Source organism: Grampus griseus, assembly GCF_964374135.1.
Source record: "Grampus griseus genome assembly, chromosome: 13".
NCBI lineage: Eukaryota > Metazoa > Chordata > Mammalia > Artiodactyla > Delphinidae > Grampus > Grampus griseus.
The window spans coordinates 35,788,924-35,810,221 of record NC_139007.1 but is presented as its reverse complement, the minus strand read 5'-3'; the positions used below and the strand labels follow the sequence as shown (position 1 = coordinate 35,810,221).

Below are 21,298 nucleotides of genomic sequence, written 5' to 3'. Positions count from 1 at the left end.
AGTGGCTACCATTTTGGACAGTGAAGATAGGGACCAACCTTTCTTGTGAATATAGATGTAAAGACTAAATAATGTTAGCAGGTTAAAAAAAAAAAAGCAGAATTTGTCACAGGAATTCAAGAACAATTTAATATTATTACATTCATAGCTTAAACCTATATTCTATAATAAACCTAGTTAATATTTTAAGAATTAAAATCCAAAGCTAAAAATAGAAATAACTTTAATAAGATAAATATTCAAAACAACCTAAGCGCTAGGCTGGAATATCTCTGTCACTACTATTTTTGTATGTTTGCAAAGCTTTGACCAGTGCGATAAAACATGAACTGAAATTTGTACAGGCGAAAATAAAATTATCATTAATTATAGATTCTATGATTATGTGTCTAGAAAACCTCAGGGAAACAACTGAAAACTTTTTAGAATTAATGCGTTCAAGTGACGTGAGTATGTACCAAATAAATGTAAAATCAATAGCAATGATGAGAAATCAACCCATCTGATAGCAAAAAGCAAATACCTAAGGAAGAAGAGTTTTCAGGCCTACTGGGAGAGTAATAGTGTCACTTCAGAAATAGGGAGATCTAGAAAAGGGCCAGTTTGGGGCATTATTTTTTTTATTTTATTTTTTGCAGTACGCGGGCCTCTCACTGTTGTGGCCTCTCCCGTTGCAGAGCACAGGCTCCGGACGCGCAGGCTCAGTGGCCACGGCTCACAGGCCCAGCCGCTCCGCGCCATGCGGGATCTTCCCGGACCAGGGCACGAACCCGCGTCCCCTGCATCGGCAGGTGGACTCTCAACCACTGCGCCACCGGGGAAGCTCCTGGGGCATTATTTTTAATAGTGAAAAATTGGAAATCACCATTTCCAACAATAGTTTAGTGTTTAAGTCAAATCTGGTGGATCTGCTTAACGAAATAGTACATGCCTCTATTAAAATGTTGGGCTGTAAAGATTGCTTTCTAAGTGAAAAAGTGCTTAAGGTAGAATATGAAGTGGGAGAAGGATGCAAGCTTGTGGTGCTCCCAGTGATTACAGCTTTATAAAGTATGTGTGTAATTCTAGGAGCATCTGTATGGAAATACAACCTAAACAGTAATAAGATAAACGGAAGGCTCTGGGTTAAAAGCCCTTTAGACATCTCGTAAGTGTGATATACTCTTGAGGTGTCTGAACCATAGTGAAATCTCACTGGGGTAAATGGGACACCAGGGTAACCTTGGAAGTTTTCAGTGTGAGATGGCAGAGAGGGAGGTTTGCAGTCATTAAAAAGGATTTGAAGACAGATAGGCAGGTCCCAACAGATGGTCAGTCCATACTTCCCATTCAGCAGGCTCTTCCCTGGTGGAGCAGTGGTTAAGAATCTGCCTGCCAGTGCAGGGGACACAGGTTTGAGCCCTGGTCCGGGAAGATGCCACATGCTGTGGAGCAACTAAGACCATGTGCCACAACTACTGAGCCTGCGCTCTAGAGCCCACGAGCCACAACTACTGAAGCCCACACACCTAGACCCCGTGGTCAGCAACAAAGAGAAGCCACCACAATGAGAAGCCCGCGCACCGTAACAAAGAGTAGCCCCCGCTCACCGCAACTAGAGAAAGCCCGCGCATAGCAAGGAAGAGCCACCGCAGCCAAAAATAAAAATAAATAAATCTATTTAAAAAAAAAAAAAAAAGCTTGTCCTTTGCAGGTCATGGAAGGAAGTATGTAGCAGCCTTGATGCACCCCGATATTTTGACACCGAGGTAACTTGAGCCTCCAGACTACTAATAGCAAGACACCCATCCCCCACCCACTGACAGTAATGTGCATGTGATTCACTTCCTAATCTTTAACTTCCTAAGTTTCCTGTGGGACACAAACAAGTGAACCCCAAACCCCACACTCGGCCTTAGCTCTTTGCAGCCTCTTTCTTCCTCTCAGTTGGTGTCCTGGCTCCTTTGGGTGTGCCCTGTTCAGATCTCATTTCAGATACTGTCACGGGCCATCTCCTCTTTTCCTGTCGATAAGTCACTCTGCATGCCCCTCCATGCAGCTGATAGCCCTTCCTCCTTTGTCCTGTCTCCCATCAATATAAACCATTCTCTTCGTGACCAGCAGCAGCCCCATTGCCAAATCCAGTGACCTTACCATGGTCCTGCGTTCTTCACTGTGCAGATGGACCACACGTCCTGGGGAATAGTAGAGACTTGTATGTCGCCAGCAAGGGGACTGCTGTGCCCCCTCAGCTTTGCATTGCCTCTCAATCCCTTGCAGTTTACGGAAGCAGCCGTCTCGCTGCCAGGTCCCTGTGAGAGTACCGAATGCGTATTTCTTTCCCCTGGCCTCCCCGTCCATCGTGGTGCAGTCAGTGCACGTGGCACCATCTGCGCCCCTTCCTGATAGTGAGAAAGTCTCTGCATCCCAGGGCTTGGTTTTGCAGCCCTAAAGTCCAGATAGAAGCAATGTCCTTGTAGCCTTTTGAAGAGTCTCCCCATTTTACTCCATCGTATTGTGGCTTCAGCCTCTTGGTTGAATATTCCAGAACTTGTTACTGAGTTAGTGAAGGGGAGATACAGAAAGGAAAAATTTACACCTTTCATGGGATAGCTGCTGTCATTGTAACTAGGTGTCAAGTCCGGCTTCCACAGAAGCTCTGTCCTGGGGCTTTGGTACAGGAGGTAAACAAATGTAGAATACCAGCTGCAGATATCAAATGGCTAATTTATTTTTCCCTCTCTGAGAGCTGCCTCAGGCAAAAGGACAGTAACAACAGCTCCATCCCTTGTGGATCATGAGAGAAGAACTCTTAATAGGAACCAGCAAAAAAAAAAAATTGTTTTTATGTTCAGTCCTTCTAAAAAATGACATCACCATTTGTTTCAGAGAGGATCAAAGGAATACAGAATGTAGGTCTTTTCCCCCACACCCCATTTGTCTGAGTAGTTGGGGGTCGCCCATTACACCTGCTGAGAAGGGGCTGTGAAGGTAATGAACAGAACAGTCCCTCAGTCTTACAGGTGAAGAAGCTGGAAACGTCCCCTTTCTGCCCGCACTGTTCCCTTCCTTGGCAGGAAAGATTTAAATCTCAAAGGACTTCTGATCATCTCTAGGGTATTTAAATAGCCTAGGATTTCTGTGTAGGTATTTTAATGTCCCAGAGGTCGGTGGAGAACAAAGTTGAGGGCAGTCAGCACCTTTCCCTGGGATCCTTTCTGCCTATCCTAATATGTGGTTTTTTTCTTTGCTTGCTTGCTTTTGTTTTTGTTCTTTGAGGTTAACCCTAAAAGCAGGTAGCGTGAGGAGTTGCTGCTCTGTGCTGGTATCAGTCTGGCCTAGATCTCCCTGGGCGGTGTGCTTTCCTAAAGTGGGGCAGAGCCAGCGTGGGCAAGAACTGGTGGGGAGCTGGGTGAGCCACGATCCTTCTGTCCACTTGCATTTCCCCCTCAGGCTGTCAGGCCGCAGAGGCAACCGTGGAAGCTTGCTCCCAGGACTTCCACTAACATGAAGGGCCAGTTCAGTGTCTCTAAGCCAACAGACAGCAGATGAAGCTGACTGGGAACTGAGGAATACTGGATATAATGAACAGCATAGGAGACTTTAGGTTTTTGGTTTGGTTTATGGTGTTCTTTCGAAGACATCAGGACAAACTGTGAATATCCTCTTTTTAAGTAGTTCCTTCATCCTGTGAGTTTCCAGGCGTTTCCCATGTCACCTCTGTTGGGAGGCAGGGTGGAGAAACAGAATATTTGCCAGATGGGAATAGAAGTCATAGCCCTTGGTCTTTCATTTTCTTGGCCTTTGAGCACAGCCAGCTACCTTACCTGGGATTCCTTTTCTTCATCTATAAAATGAATATAGTCACACTCAATTCATCTTAGCTCCAAGGTTTTAATGACACCCAACTGAGAAAATGCATGTAAAAATTCATTTTCCCCACACAGCAGAGCTGTGTACAAAGATGATACATCCTGGGCACTTCTGCTTCAATGTTTTGAGATGTAGACCTTCAGCCTCTAGTCCTCTTATTTGCTTACTCAGAATGTTGAACTTTAAAGACGCCTCTGTCTTTTTATTTTCATCCACAAAATGAAGCAGGATTTTCCTTTTGAATTCTAGTTATTTAGAAAAAGATACTTAAATTCTAAGCATTGAATTCCCCACACCTCCGCCAACGGAACCGTGGCATCTAAGTGTGGCTTAGTTGTTCTAAAGGACGACGACTGAACTAGGCCAAACATTACCTTAAAGCTATTTGGTAGTGCCTCTTTTAATTGGTGTTTTCTGAACCCACTGGCAAAGCTGGCCTGTGAAACGCCCTGCCATCCATTCATTAATGTTTCATGTAAGGACCTGGATTGAGAATTACTACTGTGTTGTTCCTCCTCTAGTGGAAACAGGAAATGCTCTAGGTAAATCTGTTACCACATATCATCTCAATCTGCAAGGCGTCTCAGGTCTTAAAGGTCTCACCACCTCCTACAGAAAGGTTTAGCCTTATGTATGTTCGCAAACACACTTCTGATAAATCCGCAGTTGAAATATGTATTTAGAGAACGACATCCTTTTGATCTGTGCATGGGGTAATTGTCAAAAGTATGATAGAATTTGCTGGTCCTGGGCCATCCTCTTTTCTAAGCAGTGCTCTCTCTTGTCTTTTTCTGTCTTCTTTCTCTTGCTTTCTGTAATGAGCTTTTTGAGGCAAGCAGTATAAATGAATTCTGGCCATGTTAGGCAAATAAGGAATTCATAGCAAGTATATGAGGCCAGCTCCTGGGATGCACTGAGGGCCAGGCTTAGAGCAGGCAGGAACCAGACAGTTGTGGGACTCCGTGGTGGGAATTTCCACTTTTCACCCAGCACTGCTGATGGCATCAGTGATTACAGTGATTTGGCCCTCTGTCGCTTGTTCAAGTGACTGCATCCCAGGAGAGGGAGTTTTGATTGGCCAAGCTCCAGATGTGTGCTCACTTCTTGGCTGTACTGTGACAATGAAAAAAGATTTGGTAAAAGCCTTAGGGACCCTCTTTGGCTTCTGTAGTGGCAGGACAGCTATGTGAGGTTAGTATCTCACTACGCAGGGTAGAGCCCTGGGGAGGAGAATGGATGCTGGCTGGCCCTAATGCCATAGGTCCACTGGTTTCATTCCCCTTCCTTCTCCATATGTGCTCATGCCCTCCCCTTCTCCCCCTGTCCTGGGTTTACCGGTGTGCCCACTGCACCAAGCATTGGGTTAAATGGGGGTGAGGAAAGGGATGTGTTGTCATGAGCAAGACAGATGTGGCCCATGCTGGCCTGGACTCACACATCAGCCTAGGAGACCAGAGATTGGAGTTGGGCGAACCACGTAACCTTTGAGCTGCTAGAGGTCAGTGCCGAAAGGAGGCTGAGCCGCATCTTGAGTAGAGGCTGGGAGTCTTGCCCCGTTTGTTCACCACCAGGGAAAGCTCCGTTTTAGAAAAGCAGACCCCAAACCATTGATGAAATTCTTAAGGTGCTTGTGTACATTTAACATTAATATGTTCCCCGTAGGCAGCTACTCGGCCTTGGTTCCAATAATCTGCATGTCCTCTATGAGAAATGCTGATATCAGACATGGTATCTTTAGGAAAACAGTTATGAAAGAACTAACAACTAAAGAACGAAGATAACTGACGTTTCTGAGCCTCTTTCTTTTCTCTTAGGTATCTGGAATCCATTCACCAGCCCATGCTGCCATGTCCAGGGGGAAAGCATTCAGTCATAAAAATCACCTGGGCATTTGTTAAAAATAGACATGCCCAAGCTCTACTTCTGTAGCATCTGATTTGGGTAGAAATCTATTTCCCAATCACCTCACCAGGTAATTCTTAAGATCCAGAAAGCTTGGGAAAACTGCCCTAGAGAATGCTTAGACATGATTAGAGAACAATAACAACACCTTTGATTTATATAGGGCGCTTTCAAGGAGTTAAGGTTCTCATAGATGCCTCACTTGTTCGTAGCGTCTTTGTAAATTAGAGGGACAGTGTTTGCGATTCTAATTTTCTCATTGGGGGAAATCAAGGCATGTGTCACAATAAAGACCTCTGGTTCTCTCCTGTGTAACAGTGGATGGCACTCTGACCATTTGGGTCAGCTCTCTATTCAATCATGCACGCCGTTCTCTGGAGCTCCAGTTCTGCCTGTGTAGAATCTCATAGCCTTCTTGTTTTTATCCAGGCTGTCACTGCCTGGTTCAGGCGTGCATTGCCACTGAGCTAGGCATTCAGTAGCTTCCTAACTTGTCTCCCTTCTTCCAGAATTTTTTTTCTACCCTGTTCTCCCCAGAAGCTGATGAGAACCCTTCGAGATCTTGGAACCTGTTTATTCATGGGAAACCAGTAGTGTATGTTCATTTAATGAATAGCTTTAGAGGTAGAAAGACAGGTTTGAATCTTACCTCCACAATTTTATCAGAGTTGTGACATTGGTCATGCTTATTAACCTCTCTGAGCTTCAATTTTTTTTAAATTTTTTTTAAAATTTATTTTTGGCTGCATTGAGTCTTCATTGCTGTGCATGGGCTTTCCCTAGTTGCGTCGAGCGGGGGCTACTCTTCGTTGCGGTGTGTGGGCTTCTCATTGCGGTGGCCTCTCCCGTTGTGGAGCGTGGGCTCTAGGCACGCGGGCTTCAGTAGTTTTGATTCTCGGGCTCTAGAGCACAAGCTCAGTAGTTGTGGCGCACAGGCTTAGTTGCTCCGCGGCATGTGGGATCTTCCCAGACCAGGGCTGTAACCCGCGTCTCCTGCATTGGCAGGCGGACTCCTAACCACTGTGCCACCAGGGAAGCCCCTAAGCTTCAATTTTCTGATTTATAATCTGGAGAAAACTACTGTGTATGGTTGTGGGTAAAATTGAGTGATAATGTTTTTGAACCGTGGAGCGGAGTGGTTGACACAAGTAAGTGCTTAATAAATGCTTGCCATTGCACTTATTATTAAATAGTTTAAATAGCACAGGAACTATCTGCTTGATAATTTAATAGGCCTCATCTTTAGAGCTATTTGGGACAAATTCTTTTACTGCAATTATTTCTTGGGCTCTGTTTAGATCTCCTTTCTTTTTGGATCAATTTTAGGCATCTGTATTTCCTAGAAAATTGTCCGTGTCATTGAGATTTTAAAATTTACTAACAGGGGATTATGTGAAATAGTTCTTGTAATGACTTTACTCTCCTTGTTTGTGTCTCTATTTGTTTTTTGGGGTTTTTTTTGGCTGTGCTCGGTCTTTATTGATGCGTGCAGGCTTTCTCTAGTTCCGGCGAGCAGGGGTACTCTTCGTAGCGGTGCACAGGGTTCTCATTGCGGTGGCTTCTCTTGTTGCAGAGCACGGGCTCTAGGCGCGTGGGCTTCAGTAGTTGTGGCCCGCAGGCTTGGTAGTTGTGGCTCGTGGGCTCTAGAGCGCAGGCTCAGTAGTTGTGGCGCACGGGCTTAGTTGCTCCGCGGCATGTGGGATCTTCCCGGACCAGGGATCAAACCCGTGTCCCCTGCATTGGTAGGCGGATTCTTAACCACTGCGCCACCAGGGAAGTCCCTGTCTCTCTTTCTTTATTATTTCAAACTTCCAGCATCTGTAACTCCTCTCCCCTTTTCGACTGGTTTAGCCAGCGCTTCGGTTGAATGCATGGGAGTTTTTTGGTTGCTGTTTGTCTTTTTAGAAAGAAATGGTTCTAGGCCTTATAAGTTGTACTCTTTAATTTTCTAGCTCATTAATTTCTTTTTATTTCGCTTTGTTACTTTAAAACTTTTTGGTTTGAACGTTTAGTTAAATTTCACTCTTTCTCATTGGTGGATCACCTTTTCCAGGCTTCCCTATCCAGCCCTTGGGCAAGCTTCTGGTGGATTCCTCCTCTCCTACCCTGCCCACGCTTGGCTGGCTGAGCGGCTCCTGGAAGAGCTGTATCAGGCAGGACTCTTGACGAGCAGCACCTGAAAGCCAGCTCGCTCTAGCTCATATAAAAAAAAAGGAGCTGAGTGGCTCACATAATTGAAGATCAGTACATGCCTTTAGGCACAGCCTGAGCCGGGACTGCACATGATATTTCTGGAAACCTGTCTCTCTTTGTCTCTTAGGTCATCTGCTTCTCTCTGATTGTTTTATTTTCTAGCAGCCTCTCCCACGTGGTAGGGAAAGATGGGCCTTGCCCCTTCAGGCTTTACACAGTCCTGACAACCCCACACCTCATGAGATTACTTCTCCTTCCAGTGTTCACCTCAGTCCCTGAAACAGGATTCTGGTTGCTTAGCCTGGGTTCATAGCTACTTTATTGACTGTTACATGTAGAGAAGAATGGACGAAAGACTCTGCCTATGAAAGTGAACAGGGTTTACTTATGTGAAGAATGTAGAAAGGAGTTAGCATAGTTCGAACATAGAGGTATCACTAACCTTATCTATGACATTCAGCGTAAGCTGCCGGCACCCAGAAACGATAAAATCTGATCGAGAGAGAGGGTAACCCCCAGACTTCCCGAAGTCGTAACTCATTTTCCAGGCCCAGCCTTTCTATTTGGGTACAGAGCACCTCCCCTGGGCCAGATGTACCTCATCAGTCACAGTGTGGGCGCTGTCCTGCAGCATATGGCACACCCAGGCACCAACGCCATCCCCCGAGCCTGTTCCAGGTCCACTCCTGAATCCGTCCTGTGGACTAGATCAGGTCAGCTGCCCCGATGTGTGTGGGATTCATGAAACAAAGCCCTTAGATCAGCCTCGAGCCTCATCCTGCATGGACGTCCTGCCCGGCTCTGGATCAATCCCTGGATCTCGGGGAGGGGTACTCTGATGGCTAGCAGAGGTCACACCTCAGCCACTCCACCCCCAGTCTATCAGTGGGGCTTCCTAAAGATACCGAAAAGAAGCAGATCTCAACTCGAAGTGTTTTTACCACATTCTAAGAACTTTAATTCTTTTTTTTTTTTAACATCTTTATTGGAGTATAGTTGCTTTACAGTGGTGTGTTAGTTTCTGCAGTATAACAAAGTGAATCAGCTATATGTATACATATATCCCCATATCTCCTCCCTCTTGCGTCTCCCTCCCATCCTCCATATCCCACCCCTCTAGGGGGTCACAAAGCACCGAGCTGATCTCCCTGTGCTATGTGGCTGCTTCCCACTAGCTATCTGTTTTACACTTGGTGGTGTATATATGCCCATGCCACTCTCTCACTTCATCCCAGCTTACACTTCCTCCTAACCGTGTCCTCAAGTCCATTCTCTACGTCTGTGTCTTTATTCCTGTCCTGCCCCTAAATTCTTCAGAACCATTTTTTTTTTTTAGATTCTATATATATATGTGTTAGCATACAGTATTTGTTTTCCTCTTTCTGACTTACTTCACTCTGTAAGACAGACTCTAGGTCCATCCACCTCACTGCAGATTACTCAATTTCATTTCATTTCATGGCTGAGTAATATTCCATTGTATATATGTGCCACATCTTCTTTATCCATTCATCTGTCGATGGACACTTAGGTTGCTTCCATGTCCTGGCTATTGTAAACAGAGCTGCAATGAACATTATGGTACATGACTCTTTGAATTATGGTTTTCTCAGGGTATATGCCCAGTAGTGGGATTGCTGGGTCATATGGTAACTCTATTTTTAGCTTTTTTAAGGAACCTCCATACTGTTCTCCATAGTGGCTGTATCAATTTACATTCCCACCAACAGTGCAAGAGGGTTCCCTTTTCTCCACACCCTCTCCAGCATTTATTTATTTATTTATTTTAGAAGATGTTGGGGGTAGGAGTTTATTAATTAATTAATTTATTTTTGGCTGTGTCGGGTCTTCGTTTCTGTGCGAGGGCTTTCTCTAGTTGTGGCAAGCGGGGGCCACTCTTCATCGTGGTGCGCGGGCCTCTCACTATCCCGGCCTCTCTTGTTGTGGAGCACAGTCTCCAGACGCTCAGGCTCCGTAGTTGTGTCTCACGGGCCTAGTTGCTTCGCGGCATGTGGGATCCTCCCAGACCAGGGCTTGAATGCGTTGCCCCTGCATTAGCAGGCAGATTCTCAACCACTGCGCCACCAGGGAAGCCCTCAAGCATTTATTGTTTGTAGATTTTTTGATGATGGCCATTCTGACTGGTGTGAGGTGATACCTCATTGTAGTTGTGATTTGCATTAAGAACTTTAATTCTTAATGTTTTAGTTTTTCTTATTTTTCAAATACTCTTGTCATAGTTTGGATTCCCTCACTGATACAAGAATTATTCAAGAGAGGATTTGTACGTGTTTGACTTCGTCCTGGTTGGATTTTTAGTTAGGTTTGGATTTGATGTGCAGATCACCTCTGTCCTTGCCAGGCTTCTGGTCAGTAGTGTGTACACCCAAGAACGGAGCCAAAAAGGGTTAGTGTTCCGACTTTGAAGGGGCGCCCTTCAAAGGGCGATGGTGAGATCTGAGAACAAGGCTTGAATCTAAGGTCGGAATGAGACTTTCTGTTTCCTTCCCCCTTGATTGACAGTAACTAGCCCAGTGAGGGAACAAGTTGATTTGCCTTCAGCAGGACAGGCAGAGAAGGTGGAAAGAGTCCTGGCAGGGCTTCTGGAAGGCCCCACCTGGTCTGTTACCCACATGCAGCGGGAAGCTTAGTGGGAGCCTTCCTGACCTGAGAGCAGATGGTCCCAGAGAGAAGAGAGGGACCCACTCTGGGCTTTTAATGTTCAAGGACAAGCCCCATGGGTTTTGGGCTCTCGCCTGTTGGATTTGACGTGGCTCGTCCTTGGGGTTTGTAGGGGTTTGTGGGACCAGGAAGAGAAAGGCCCCTCTCTGGGTTGAGGTAATGGCATTGTAGTTACCACCGTGACCCGAGCAAGCTTTTCTTTGTCGTCTGATGGACTGCTAATGTTTGAAAGTTCGGAGCGCACTGGAAAATAAGGGGCACTCTTCTCTCTTTTGGGTGTAGGTTCCTAAATCTGTCCGGTACATTACCCCATTCCTCCATAGTCTCCGTTTCTAAAGCTGTCTCCTGCAGCAGCTGCCTCTCATCCTCTGTTTGGCATGCCTCTGGTTTTCCATGTGACCGTCCAGCCCTCCTGGCCCTGGGTCCTCCTGCAGCCTCCGGGATGAGCTTTGCCACCTCTTGCCTTCTCATTTATGGGCATATCCCTGCACTTGGAGAGTCATCTCCGAATTCTGCTACGCTCCCAGCAGGGAGAGGGGGTCCAGGTGTGCTTCCTCCTCTGGCCTCCAGGATGCTCTCAGCCCTTCACACATGACTACGATCGGGGTTTTCTGCCAGGCCGTGCTGTGGCACCAACCACTTGCTTTAACCAGCTCATTCATATGTGCGTGTCTTTGTGTGTGTGTGTGTGTCTATATATTTAAATAAATAATATATTTACACACACCTACATATAATTTGCAACAGAAACTCCTCTAAGTTTGTGGGTTGTAGATAGCACCATCCCTGGTTTCACCTGGGTGGTACCCATGATGGAGTGGGTCTCCCACCTGGAAGTCCCTCCTGGGCATTGGACTGCCTGCCTGCCCCACTCCCCAAGGCCTACACCACCCTATCCCAGCAGTAGTTTCCCCTTCATTTGTTCTCCTGTAGCTCTTATCTTATCCATGTGATTCATGTGTTCAATCCTGTGTTGCCTGTCGTGATGTTCTGTATACATATCTATTTAATGAGGAGCTGTACGCATCCTTTTTATTCCTATATGTAAAAATTGTGCTTGTAGAAGGACTTGAGATATTTTGTGGATTAAAGCATAGTACATATGAGGACAACTTGAAAAAAATTCTTTCTGAAGACAGTGAAGGTAAAGGCATCTCCAGCTCCCACACTGAGCCACCCTTTGCCAGGTAGCTTTGTTTTGTTGTTTGTTCAGATCTGCCCTCTGAACAGCGTTTAATGCGTTAATGTGTACGGTATAACATCGTTAACTTACAGGCACAGTGTTACACAGCAGAGCTCTCAGATTTAATCGTCTTGCATAACTGGGACTTTGCTTTGAAGATTTCTGATAGTCAAGGCAGAATGCAATGTGAATTGGATTTCTTAGCTTTGAGCAGCTGTTCTTAGAACAATATTTTCAGACTCATCCGTAGCTATGAACTCTAAACTATGAACTCCAAACTCCCCTTTAAAGGCTCAGCTGCTGGTGTCATTTCATGGGCTTTCAGGTTTCAGTGATTTTAATAATATCCTGGAGTGTGACCTTCGATGCTGAGACTCGTGAGGGACAAGGAGAATTTCATTCCCCTCACCCTGCTTCTTTACCATTCTGCAATTCCTCCAGTTTTTCTTTTCTTTATCCTTATACCTCTTTTCCCTTTCCCCCAAATTTGCTCTAATTTTCAGACCCAGAAGCCAGACTATCAAATCCATAAATGACCAAGAAGGCATTACTGGCGTTCTTTGGAACCCCGCATTTCACAAAGCCCCTTTACAGAAAATTTGTACCCGCCTTCATGAAAAGGACTTGCCCAAATGAGAAATATGTACACTATGACGGAACTTAGACTTTTAAGAACTTGAACACTGTTTGCATCTAGATACTGGACTGGGAAGGGTGCAGTCTTTGAATATTGCTCTAGTTAAAGTAATTGACTCACATTTGTGGGTGAGAGGTAGCAAGATTGTATATAATGTGCCTAGTTATTTAGTAGCATTCCGACGGCTGACTTAATGGTTTTCTGAACATTTTAAGTGAGAAAAGCCAGTGTGCCTGCTTTGGTGTGAGATGGGTTCTGTTGCAGCAGTTGTAACTGTAGCTGAGAAGCAAAGCAAGATAGAGAAACCGTGGGAGGGTGCAGTTCCACCTTTCCAGGGAAAATGAACTGAGGATCTATGACTCATGCACCCGCCATGGTCCTCCAAGATCCAGGGTATGAGGCCTAGATGCAGCCTCGTACAGACACAAATCAGACGGATTAGGGAAACGAAGTCTGCAGGGCTCCCTCCTCAGAGGACCCCCAGTGGAAGGGGAAGGGGCCAGCCAAGACCCTCAGTCTGCTGGGGCCTCAGGGTGGGAGCCCTAAGCAGCTAGAATGTTCTGGCGAGGCCCTCTGGGAAACAGCCATCAAATCTAGATGTGAGCATGCGCTGTGCCCATCTTCTCTGTCCCTACTCCCATTACAGTGGTCGTTCCTGCTCCTTTAGAGCCCAGCCATTCCACTTGGCCTTGTCTCCCACTGGACCGCTGCCCCGGCTTCCTAACCGGCTTCCCTATTTCTGCTTTTGCTCCCCTATAGTCTGTTTTCCACCCAGAGCAAGAGTAGTCCTTTGAAAAGTTAAAGCAGACTATGTAACTGTCTCCTCACCCAGGCATAGCTTGTTTGCATTTGGAATGAAGATTCAAACTTCACATCTGCCCACCAGGGCCCACGGGATCTAGCTCCTGCCTGGGTCTCAGTCTCTCTCACTCATCCCCAGCCTCCCTGACCTCCGTACTCTTCTCACCTGCCAAGCTCCTCCGCCCAGGGCCCGGCACCTGCAGTTTCCTTGGCCTGGAACGCTCTTCCCGTCTTTACAGAGCTGCTCCCTCTTGCCTATCAGATCTCAATTCAGAGCCTCAGAAGAGCCTCCCTGGCCATCCTGCTAGAAGTAAGGACGCCCCCATCCCAGTGTTGCCCAGGATTGGTGGTGAAAGATGGCTTTCAAATTTCCGTGGGGGCTTTATATTTTTGTGAAATGTAACAGAGATGTCACGGCAGCGTCCCGTTGCTGTGGCGCCCCCTCCCGGTCGCTGCGCTCGCCGTGGGCTGGCAGTAGCGGTTCAGGAGCTGCGCGTCTCGTGGATGCTACTTCCAGTAGGAGCTTCGCCCCACGGCTACCCTGAGTGCGTCCTTAGGACTGACTGTTCTCTGCAGCCCTCTGGCTTGTGTCTTGTCTCCCCCGGTAGAACGTTCGCTCCACAATGGCAGGGATCTTGTCTTGGACTTCTCACCCCTCCACCTACCATGCCAGGATCGGTACTGACGCACACTAGGTTCACATTAAATCCTTGTCGACACTCCAGCACCCTGATGGGGCTGCCCAGCCCAAGCGGGAGGAGATCAGAGAAAGCCCAGGCTGCCTGCCTTCTCCCCAGTGGGTCTGCTTTGTCTCCACATCCAGTATCAGGCAAGGAGTCGGCCTCGGTCACTGTTACAGTGACTGGAAGAACATGATTCCGCTTCAGCAGTATCGCTCCCTCGCTGTGTGGTGCTGGCCAAGTGCCTTCAGTACCACCTGCCTCCCTTTCCACGTCTGTAAAGGAGGCCTGGCATTTCCTTTGCCCATGAAATCAGGTGATGCTCTTGCACACGCTTAGCGATCTCCAGAACGCTGCCCCCGCGTGGCTTCGCAGCTGTGCATTGACTTTGTAACTAAAAAACAAGAGTTAATCTCCTTGTTGACACTTTTTAATGAGATAGAGTGGGGTCAGCAAACTTTTCCTGTGAAGGGCCACACAGGAAATATTGTAGATGTGAGCCACCTAGGTCACTGCTGGGTTTGCAGCCCGCCCCTCCCCCCCACCCACCTGCCCAACAGTTAAAAATATAAAAACTATTCTAAGCTTGAGTGCCGTAGGAAAGCAGGCCAGGGCGAGGTTTGCCAATCCCTCGTGATAAGCAGTTGGCGTTGTATTTCTGTGGGACTCAGTCAATGTTACTTTCTGTTTGAATGAAATAAGAAATGTGACCCATAACAGTTTCATTTCTCTTGAACCGATCCTCTTGCAAAGCTGTTATTCATCATTGTACTCATACCTCACACTCTTCCTCACTTGTTTTCAAGTGCATTGTAAACTTCGAGTTTTAGAACAGCTTTCTCTCGGCACACAATCGTGGTTCTCCAGGGCGGGGTCAGTGGTTTGTGTAGGAGAGCCCGTTTAGAGACCGTTTGGAGCTGGGGTCGGCACTTAGATCTGGATGAACTCTGATAATAACGCATTTTTGCCTGCCATTCCAAGTGTAGCAAGTTGTTAATTTCCTGAAGTTTTCTCCTATCAAAAGGGTTTTACCTTTGTATAGACATCTGATTAAACCTTCGATTGAATTTAGAGCTGATACATTTATTCTTGTTTTATTTCTAATAGCCAGATGTGAATTATTATGAAACCAAGTTTTTATAGTATTATAACATTATAAATTTTCTAACTGCTTAGTTATAGATAGGTTACGCTTGGATACAACTGATCTGTTGTAAAAACTGCTCCTTCCCCTGCTTTTGCTGCCAGGGTCTCCTGATGGCCTGCAGGCCATCTCTTGCTCATCTTATAAACCATTATTGTTGACATACTTATTCAATGCACTTTCCAATTTTGTTTTAAATATTCTTTAGTTTCAGCATTTAGCAAAGTTCTCTGGAGTTGACAAGGGTAGAAGGTCTTAGAAAGATTGTCAAAAACAAAATTGATATGGGACTTCCCCGGCAGTGCAGTGGTTAGGAATCCGCCTACCAATGCAGGGGACACGGGTTCGAGCCCTAGTCTAGGAAGATCCCACATGCCGCGGAGCAGCTGGGCCCGTGTGCCACAACTACTGAGCCTGCGCTCTAGAGCCCGTGAGCCACGACCACTGAGCCCGGGTGCCACAACTACTGAAGCCCACGCGCCTAGGGCCCGTGCTCCGCAACAAGAGAAGCCACCGCAATGAGAAGCCCGTGCACCGCAACGAAGAGTAGCCCCTGCTCGCCGCAACTAGAGAAAGCCCGTGCACAGCAACAAAGACCCAACGCGGCCAAAAACAAAAGTTGATAAAGTAGTACCTAGGTATCTCTAACTTGGTTTCTTTAACTCTGATGTTTGGGGCTCACCAGCTGCTGAGGGGCGTGGAGCCTTGCACAGGATGAGTGTAGTGTCTTGACAGTGCGTGATCTGAGTAGCTGATACTGTGTTTGGTTAGAGCGTAGATTTGGGAACCAGCTCTGCCTCTCGCAGCCGCGTGATGTTCGGCACCTTTCTGACCTCTAAGACTCAGTCTCCCCATCCAGAAAGCTGGGCTAAAACAGAAGCTTCTGTATAGAATTATGAGTCCTAAATGAGTTAATACCTGCTGGGTGCATACTTAGTGCCGTGGAAGTATTAGTTGTTATTATTTATTGAGGGAAAATATGCTTTCACTGATACATTTTTTAAATCCTTTTTTTCCAGGTTTCATTGAGATATGATTGATGTACAACACTGTATAAGTTTAAGGTGTTGAACATAATGATCTGACTTACGTGTATCATGAAATGATTACCAGGACAAGTTTAGTTGACATCCGTCATCTCCTACAGATATCAAAAGAAAGAAAAAAAATATTTTTTTCCTTGTGATTAGAACTCTTAGGATTTACTCTCTTTTAACAACTTTCATATATATCATATCGCAGTGTTAATTACAGTCCTCATGTTGTGCATTACATCTCTAGTACTTACTTATCTTATAACTGGAAGTTTGTGTCTTTTGACCACCTTCATCCAGTTCTACTCCCTTTATCCCCTGCCTCTGATAACCACAGATAGGATTTTTCTGTGAGTTTGGGGCTTTTGTTTTGTTTTATATTTTAAGAATCCACATATGAGTGAGATCATACAGTATTCGTCTTTCTCCGTTCAACTTAATGTAATGTCCTCAAGGTCCATCCATATTGTCCCAAATGGCAGAATTTCCTACTTTTTTATGACTGACTAATATTTGATTGTCTATATATATTCCACACCTTTTCTTTACTCATTCATCCATCAGTGGACACTTCGGTTGTTTCCATGTCATGACTATTGTAAATAATGCTGCTGTGAGCATGGGGGTGCAGATATCTCTTCGACGTAGTGTTTTTGTTTCCTTAGGTTATATTCCCAGGAGTAAAATTGCTGAATCTTGCTGATACATATTAATGGATAACACTCCCCATGGAAAATTTTATATCTGACTTGCTTTGTTCATTTAAATTTTCTCTCCAGGCTTTTGTGGAGGCCCAGAACAAGATTACTGTGCCATTTCTTGAGCAGTGTCCTATCAGAGGTTTATACAAAGAGAGAATGACTGAATTGTATGACTATCCCAAGTATAGTTGCCACTTCAAGAAAGGGAAAAGGTATGTGAAGTTGCTTTCATTTAATTTTCTTTTTACTTTTCTGATCTAATACGTTCTTAAATTTTACAGTACAAATTCGGAATAACTTATCAGTTTATAAACTTAATTCATTATAAAATCAATTCATTTCTATGCTGGAATATGAGAGTAATATTTTTTGGTCTGTTGACCACTTTCTTAAAAGAAGGACCAAGAAATTTAGCAGAGATGTGTCCTAGGACGAAATCTAGATTGTAGGAAATGATTGTTGTCTCGTGGCTAGTAATTGGTGAGATAGCAGGATTCATAGACAGCAATGGAATTTGTTTGCCTCTGAAATTAATTCTCTTTAGCTTCTACTACTTGAAAAGACCTTATTATATGGATTTCTTCCATCCAGGAATGGAAATGGGCCAAGGTGCAGCACCCATTAATTCACCTCTCTTGTTCCTTGCCCTCTGACACCCACTTAAAACATAAGTCTCTTGTTTGCTTTTTAGCTCTCTTTGGAACCACTACCACAAATTTACTTTAGAGTTTGTTAGACTTCACATACATAGGGATCAGCAAAGTATGATCTGCATGCCAAGCCCTGTCTACCCCCCGTTTTGTAAATAAAGTTTAAATGGCACACAGCCATGCGCATTGTTGGTGTGTTATTCACGGCTGCTTTTGTACAACAACTGCAGAATTGAGTAGTAGCATCAGAGTCTGTATGGTGCACAAAGCTTAATTAATTTGCAGTCTTGCCCGTTACAGAAAAGGTTTGCCCACCCCCTACCCTAGCACCCTGGCTAGGGATGGGAACCAGCACTTCATCTTAGCAAATCTGCTGTCTTCTCCATTGAAAAGAAAAAGTTACTGCTTTATTTGAATATCAGTTTTCACTTTAGGAAATAAAGCAGGCTTTATTTAGCTAATGTGTAGAATTACAATATATTATTTGAATTCTTAAAGCAATCCAGGGAACAAACTCTAGCTACAGGGAGATGGTGGGACCTTCCACTCTAGTCCCCATGTCCCTGGCACGGCCTGTTTGCAGTCGTACCTTTGTATGTTGTTTTCCTTTTTCTATTTGTTTGTATGTATTTGGTTTTTCTGCACAAATAGAACTCCATAGCTGAATAAAGACCATCTCTGTCCCCCAGGTATTTCTATTTTTACAATACAGGTTTGCAGAACCAACGAGTATTATATATACAGGATTCCTTAGAGGGTGAAGCCAGAGTGTTCCTTGACCCCAACATACTCTCCGATGACGGCACGGTGGCGCTCCGAGGTGAGGGCTACACAGCCAGGCCCACGGGAGTCCCGGGGCCCTCGCTCGCAGCTCTGAAAGACCAGACAGAGTGTGGACCGTATTGTAGAACAGACGCACACGCAGTGTCAGGAAAGCTGATTTATGCACGGTAAATTCAGAACACATGGGTAGTCACATCTCCTTCTGATGGCATGAAGCAGGACCAGAGAGTAATTCACACTGGACCTAAATTAGCTTCTAGGGCTTCCGGGATCTTGAAGTATCATCTTCACTTTCTGTAGCTTCTCTGAGACCTGTCTGTGTTTGGAAAAAAATTAATTCTCTTCTGTAAGAAATTTAAGTTGTACAAAGAATGTTTTAACTATAAATATAAAACAGGAAAGAATATTTATGAAATCTGCTTCCTTGAGGGGAAAAAGTGATGTTTTCATATTTAGTTAATTGTTAGTGTGTTAGAATTAAAAGTATAAAACACAGTCTTGTAGAAATTAGACAACTTGGTACCTTGTCCCCAGAGGATGCAAGTTTAAAAGCTGAATAAGTATGTTTTGCTGTATGCAAAAATATGTATGCACTTGCCGTATGTCTCCTAAATAACTTCCCCCGAGGTAACCTCCTCTACGGGCCATGAGATTACCCAGGTTTGTGCCATAAGCACCACTTCTAGGGTAAGGAAGTTGTCTACACTCTGGTTCTGTGGTTTAAAAATTGTACACTCTGAGAATCATCTCTGGCTAGTATTCTAGATGTTTTGAGTTAAGTTGGCTCAGCATTTCCTCCGTAGCATCTTGTCTTTTGTAGAAAAAGCACAGGTTCAGCCCTACAGAATTGAGCAGTTGGAACGCTGAAGTCCTGTAACTGATTAGGTGGGAATTAAAGAGGCCTGTGCCAGCAGATCTGTGTGAGAAGACCCTTTTATAAAGGCATTCAGTCATTTAGCACTTCCCTCCTCCTCTCCCCCAATAGGCTGTGTATGTACACGATGATCTTTAATCTCATTAGTATTGAGAGTAATCGGTATTGGAAATAAGATGCCAGCCAGCTTATTGTCAGTATTCTTCCCTGAATTTGGTCTTGGAAATGAAGATCAGTTGTGAGTGAATTTAATACACTGATTCTGTGCAGTAATACACCCTAAATAGAAGTTTATTTCATTTTAACCAGGGTCTATCTTGCAACTCATCCAGAGGACTTCATTATAACAGGGTCTCACCTCTCACTCTGATAATTCATTCCAGTAACATTTTTATGTAATGCTTGTCATGTACGGACCCTGATGGATGGCAAGGTAAATTAGACATGGGACTTGGTCTCAGTCTTTGAGTTTTCTGAAAATATTATAGGGAAGTCACAGTATAGGTAGACATTCAGATTCTTTTGATAGTATGTGATTTTTTAAACATACATTTCAAGTCCAAGTGTTTTATTTACATTTTTCCTGAAAATTTTAAAATTATATATAATTTATGTAGCATAAAAAGTGAATATTTACTCCTCATCACATTCTTGACTCTTTTCTGCGTTTATATACGTTTGAGCCTGGATACTTTATAGGAATTATAAGTGATTAATAAGAAGGTTTTATGAAATTTTAACCTTACTTTTCCCTAGTAGAAGTTCCATGTAAAATAGTAGGAAACCCGTGAAAATAGTTGTGTTTCTTAGGATAATTTTTAACCCCCAGTGAAGTTTAACAGGCATCATAAGAGGAAATCCCTAGTGTCAGTGTCTGGTACCAAACACTACACATTCCTTAGAATCATAAAGCTAATAGAAACACATAAATATGTGTCAAGAAGCATTCCACAGTGGTTAGAACATTCTGTCTGTGGTGGCCCCAAAGAATGGAGGACAGTGCATTAGTCCCTCCGTGGTGTTGCTTTCCTTATCTTTTCACGGTCACTTTTGGAATGTGCACTGCATGAGTCTTCATTGCAAACCCTCAGGCTTCATTTACCTGGGCTTTTAGTGGTCAGATGGTGTGGACATTAATCCTGGAGCGCCAGCAATGCTCAGAAAACGAGGTTGTAGAGAGGGATTTCAAGTAGTTTGGAGTCCATTCCAAAAATTACGTAACGGCTCCAGTTTAGTTCTGTTACATTCAGTCATTACTCTAAAAGCAGTGTCCTTACTCCTTTCCCCCCTCCTTCCAAGTATAAACCCAGATGAGCTCTGCTTTTAAGTGAACTGCTTATTGAATTATAGAAAATTTTTAAATGGAAGCATCTTAGTGGTCATATAATGTATTACTTCATTTTACAGATGAAGAAACTAAGGCCTGGAAAGGTTAAGAAACTTGTCCAAGGTCATAAGGCAAATTCCTGGGAGACCTGGGTGAGCCCCCAGAATTCCTCACAACCAGTTGCCTGCTCCTCCTGTTGCCACATTCTGCTTCCATGTGTGACAGAGAGCTTTGTCAGACAGCACAGTGGGCAGCGGGCAAGGCTGGGAGTGGTGTCCCCATGTTCACCATTTGACAATTTCTCATGTGTCCCTTAGGCTATGCATTCAGTGAAGATGGTGAATATTTTGCCTATGGTCTGAGTGCCAGTGGCTCAGATTGGGTGACGATCAAGTTCATGAAAGTCGATGGTGCCAAAGAGCTTCCAGATGTGCTCGAAAGAGTCAAGTTCAGCTGTATGGCCTGGACCCACGATGGGAAGGGAATGTTCTACAACGCATACCCACAACAGGATGGGAAAAGTGATGGTAGGTTGAGACTTCGGATGAAGCACCTTTTTCATGAAATGAAGTGTGACTTCACATGACTTAAAGAAAGAAGCTAAACCCCACATAGAGGTTGCTTGGTCTAGAATCATGTTTCCTGGAAGGACGTTTTATCTGTTAGCATAGTTGTGTAACAGTTCCTGCCAAAACTTTGTGGTTCAGAATAACGACCATTCATTTGCACTGTGAGTCTTCAGGTTGGCCAGGCAGTTCTTCTGGGCTTAGCTGAATTCTATCATGTATGTGAGATGAGCTGCTGGTCAGTTGACTGATCTTAGCGTGACGTTTTCACATGTCTGGGGCGTCACTT

General features: G+C 44.7%; 1 protein-coding gene across 1 annotated transcript in view; it reads left to right on the top strand.

Annotated features, from left to right (window-relative positions):
* PREP (prolyl endopeptidase) overlaps window positions 1-21,298 on the top strand; it is a 136,677-nt gene that overhangs the window by 9,077 nt on the left and 106,302 nt on the right. Inside the window, exons 3-5 of the mRNA XM_082668915.1 lie at window positions 16,888-17,021; window positions 18,149-18,279; window positions 20,761-20,970. Of these exons, the coding sequence (XP_082525041.1) occupies window positions 16,888-17,021; window positions 18,149-18,279; window positions 20,761-20,970 (475 nt within the window). The remainder of the gene's footprint in view (window positions 1-16,887; window positions 17,022-18,148; window positions 18,280-20,760; window positions 20,971-21,298) is intronic.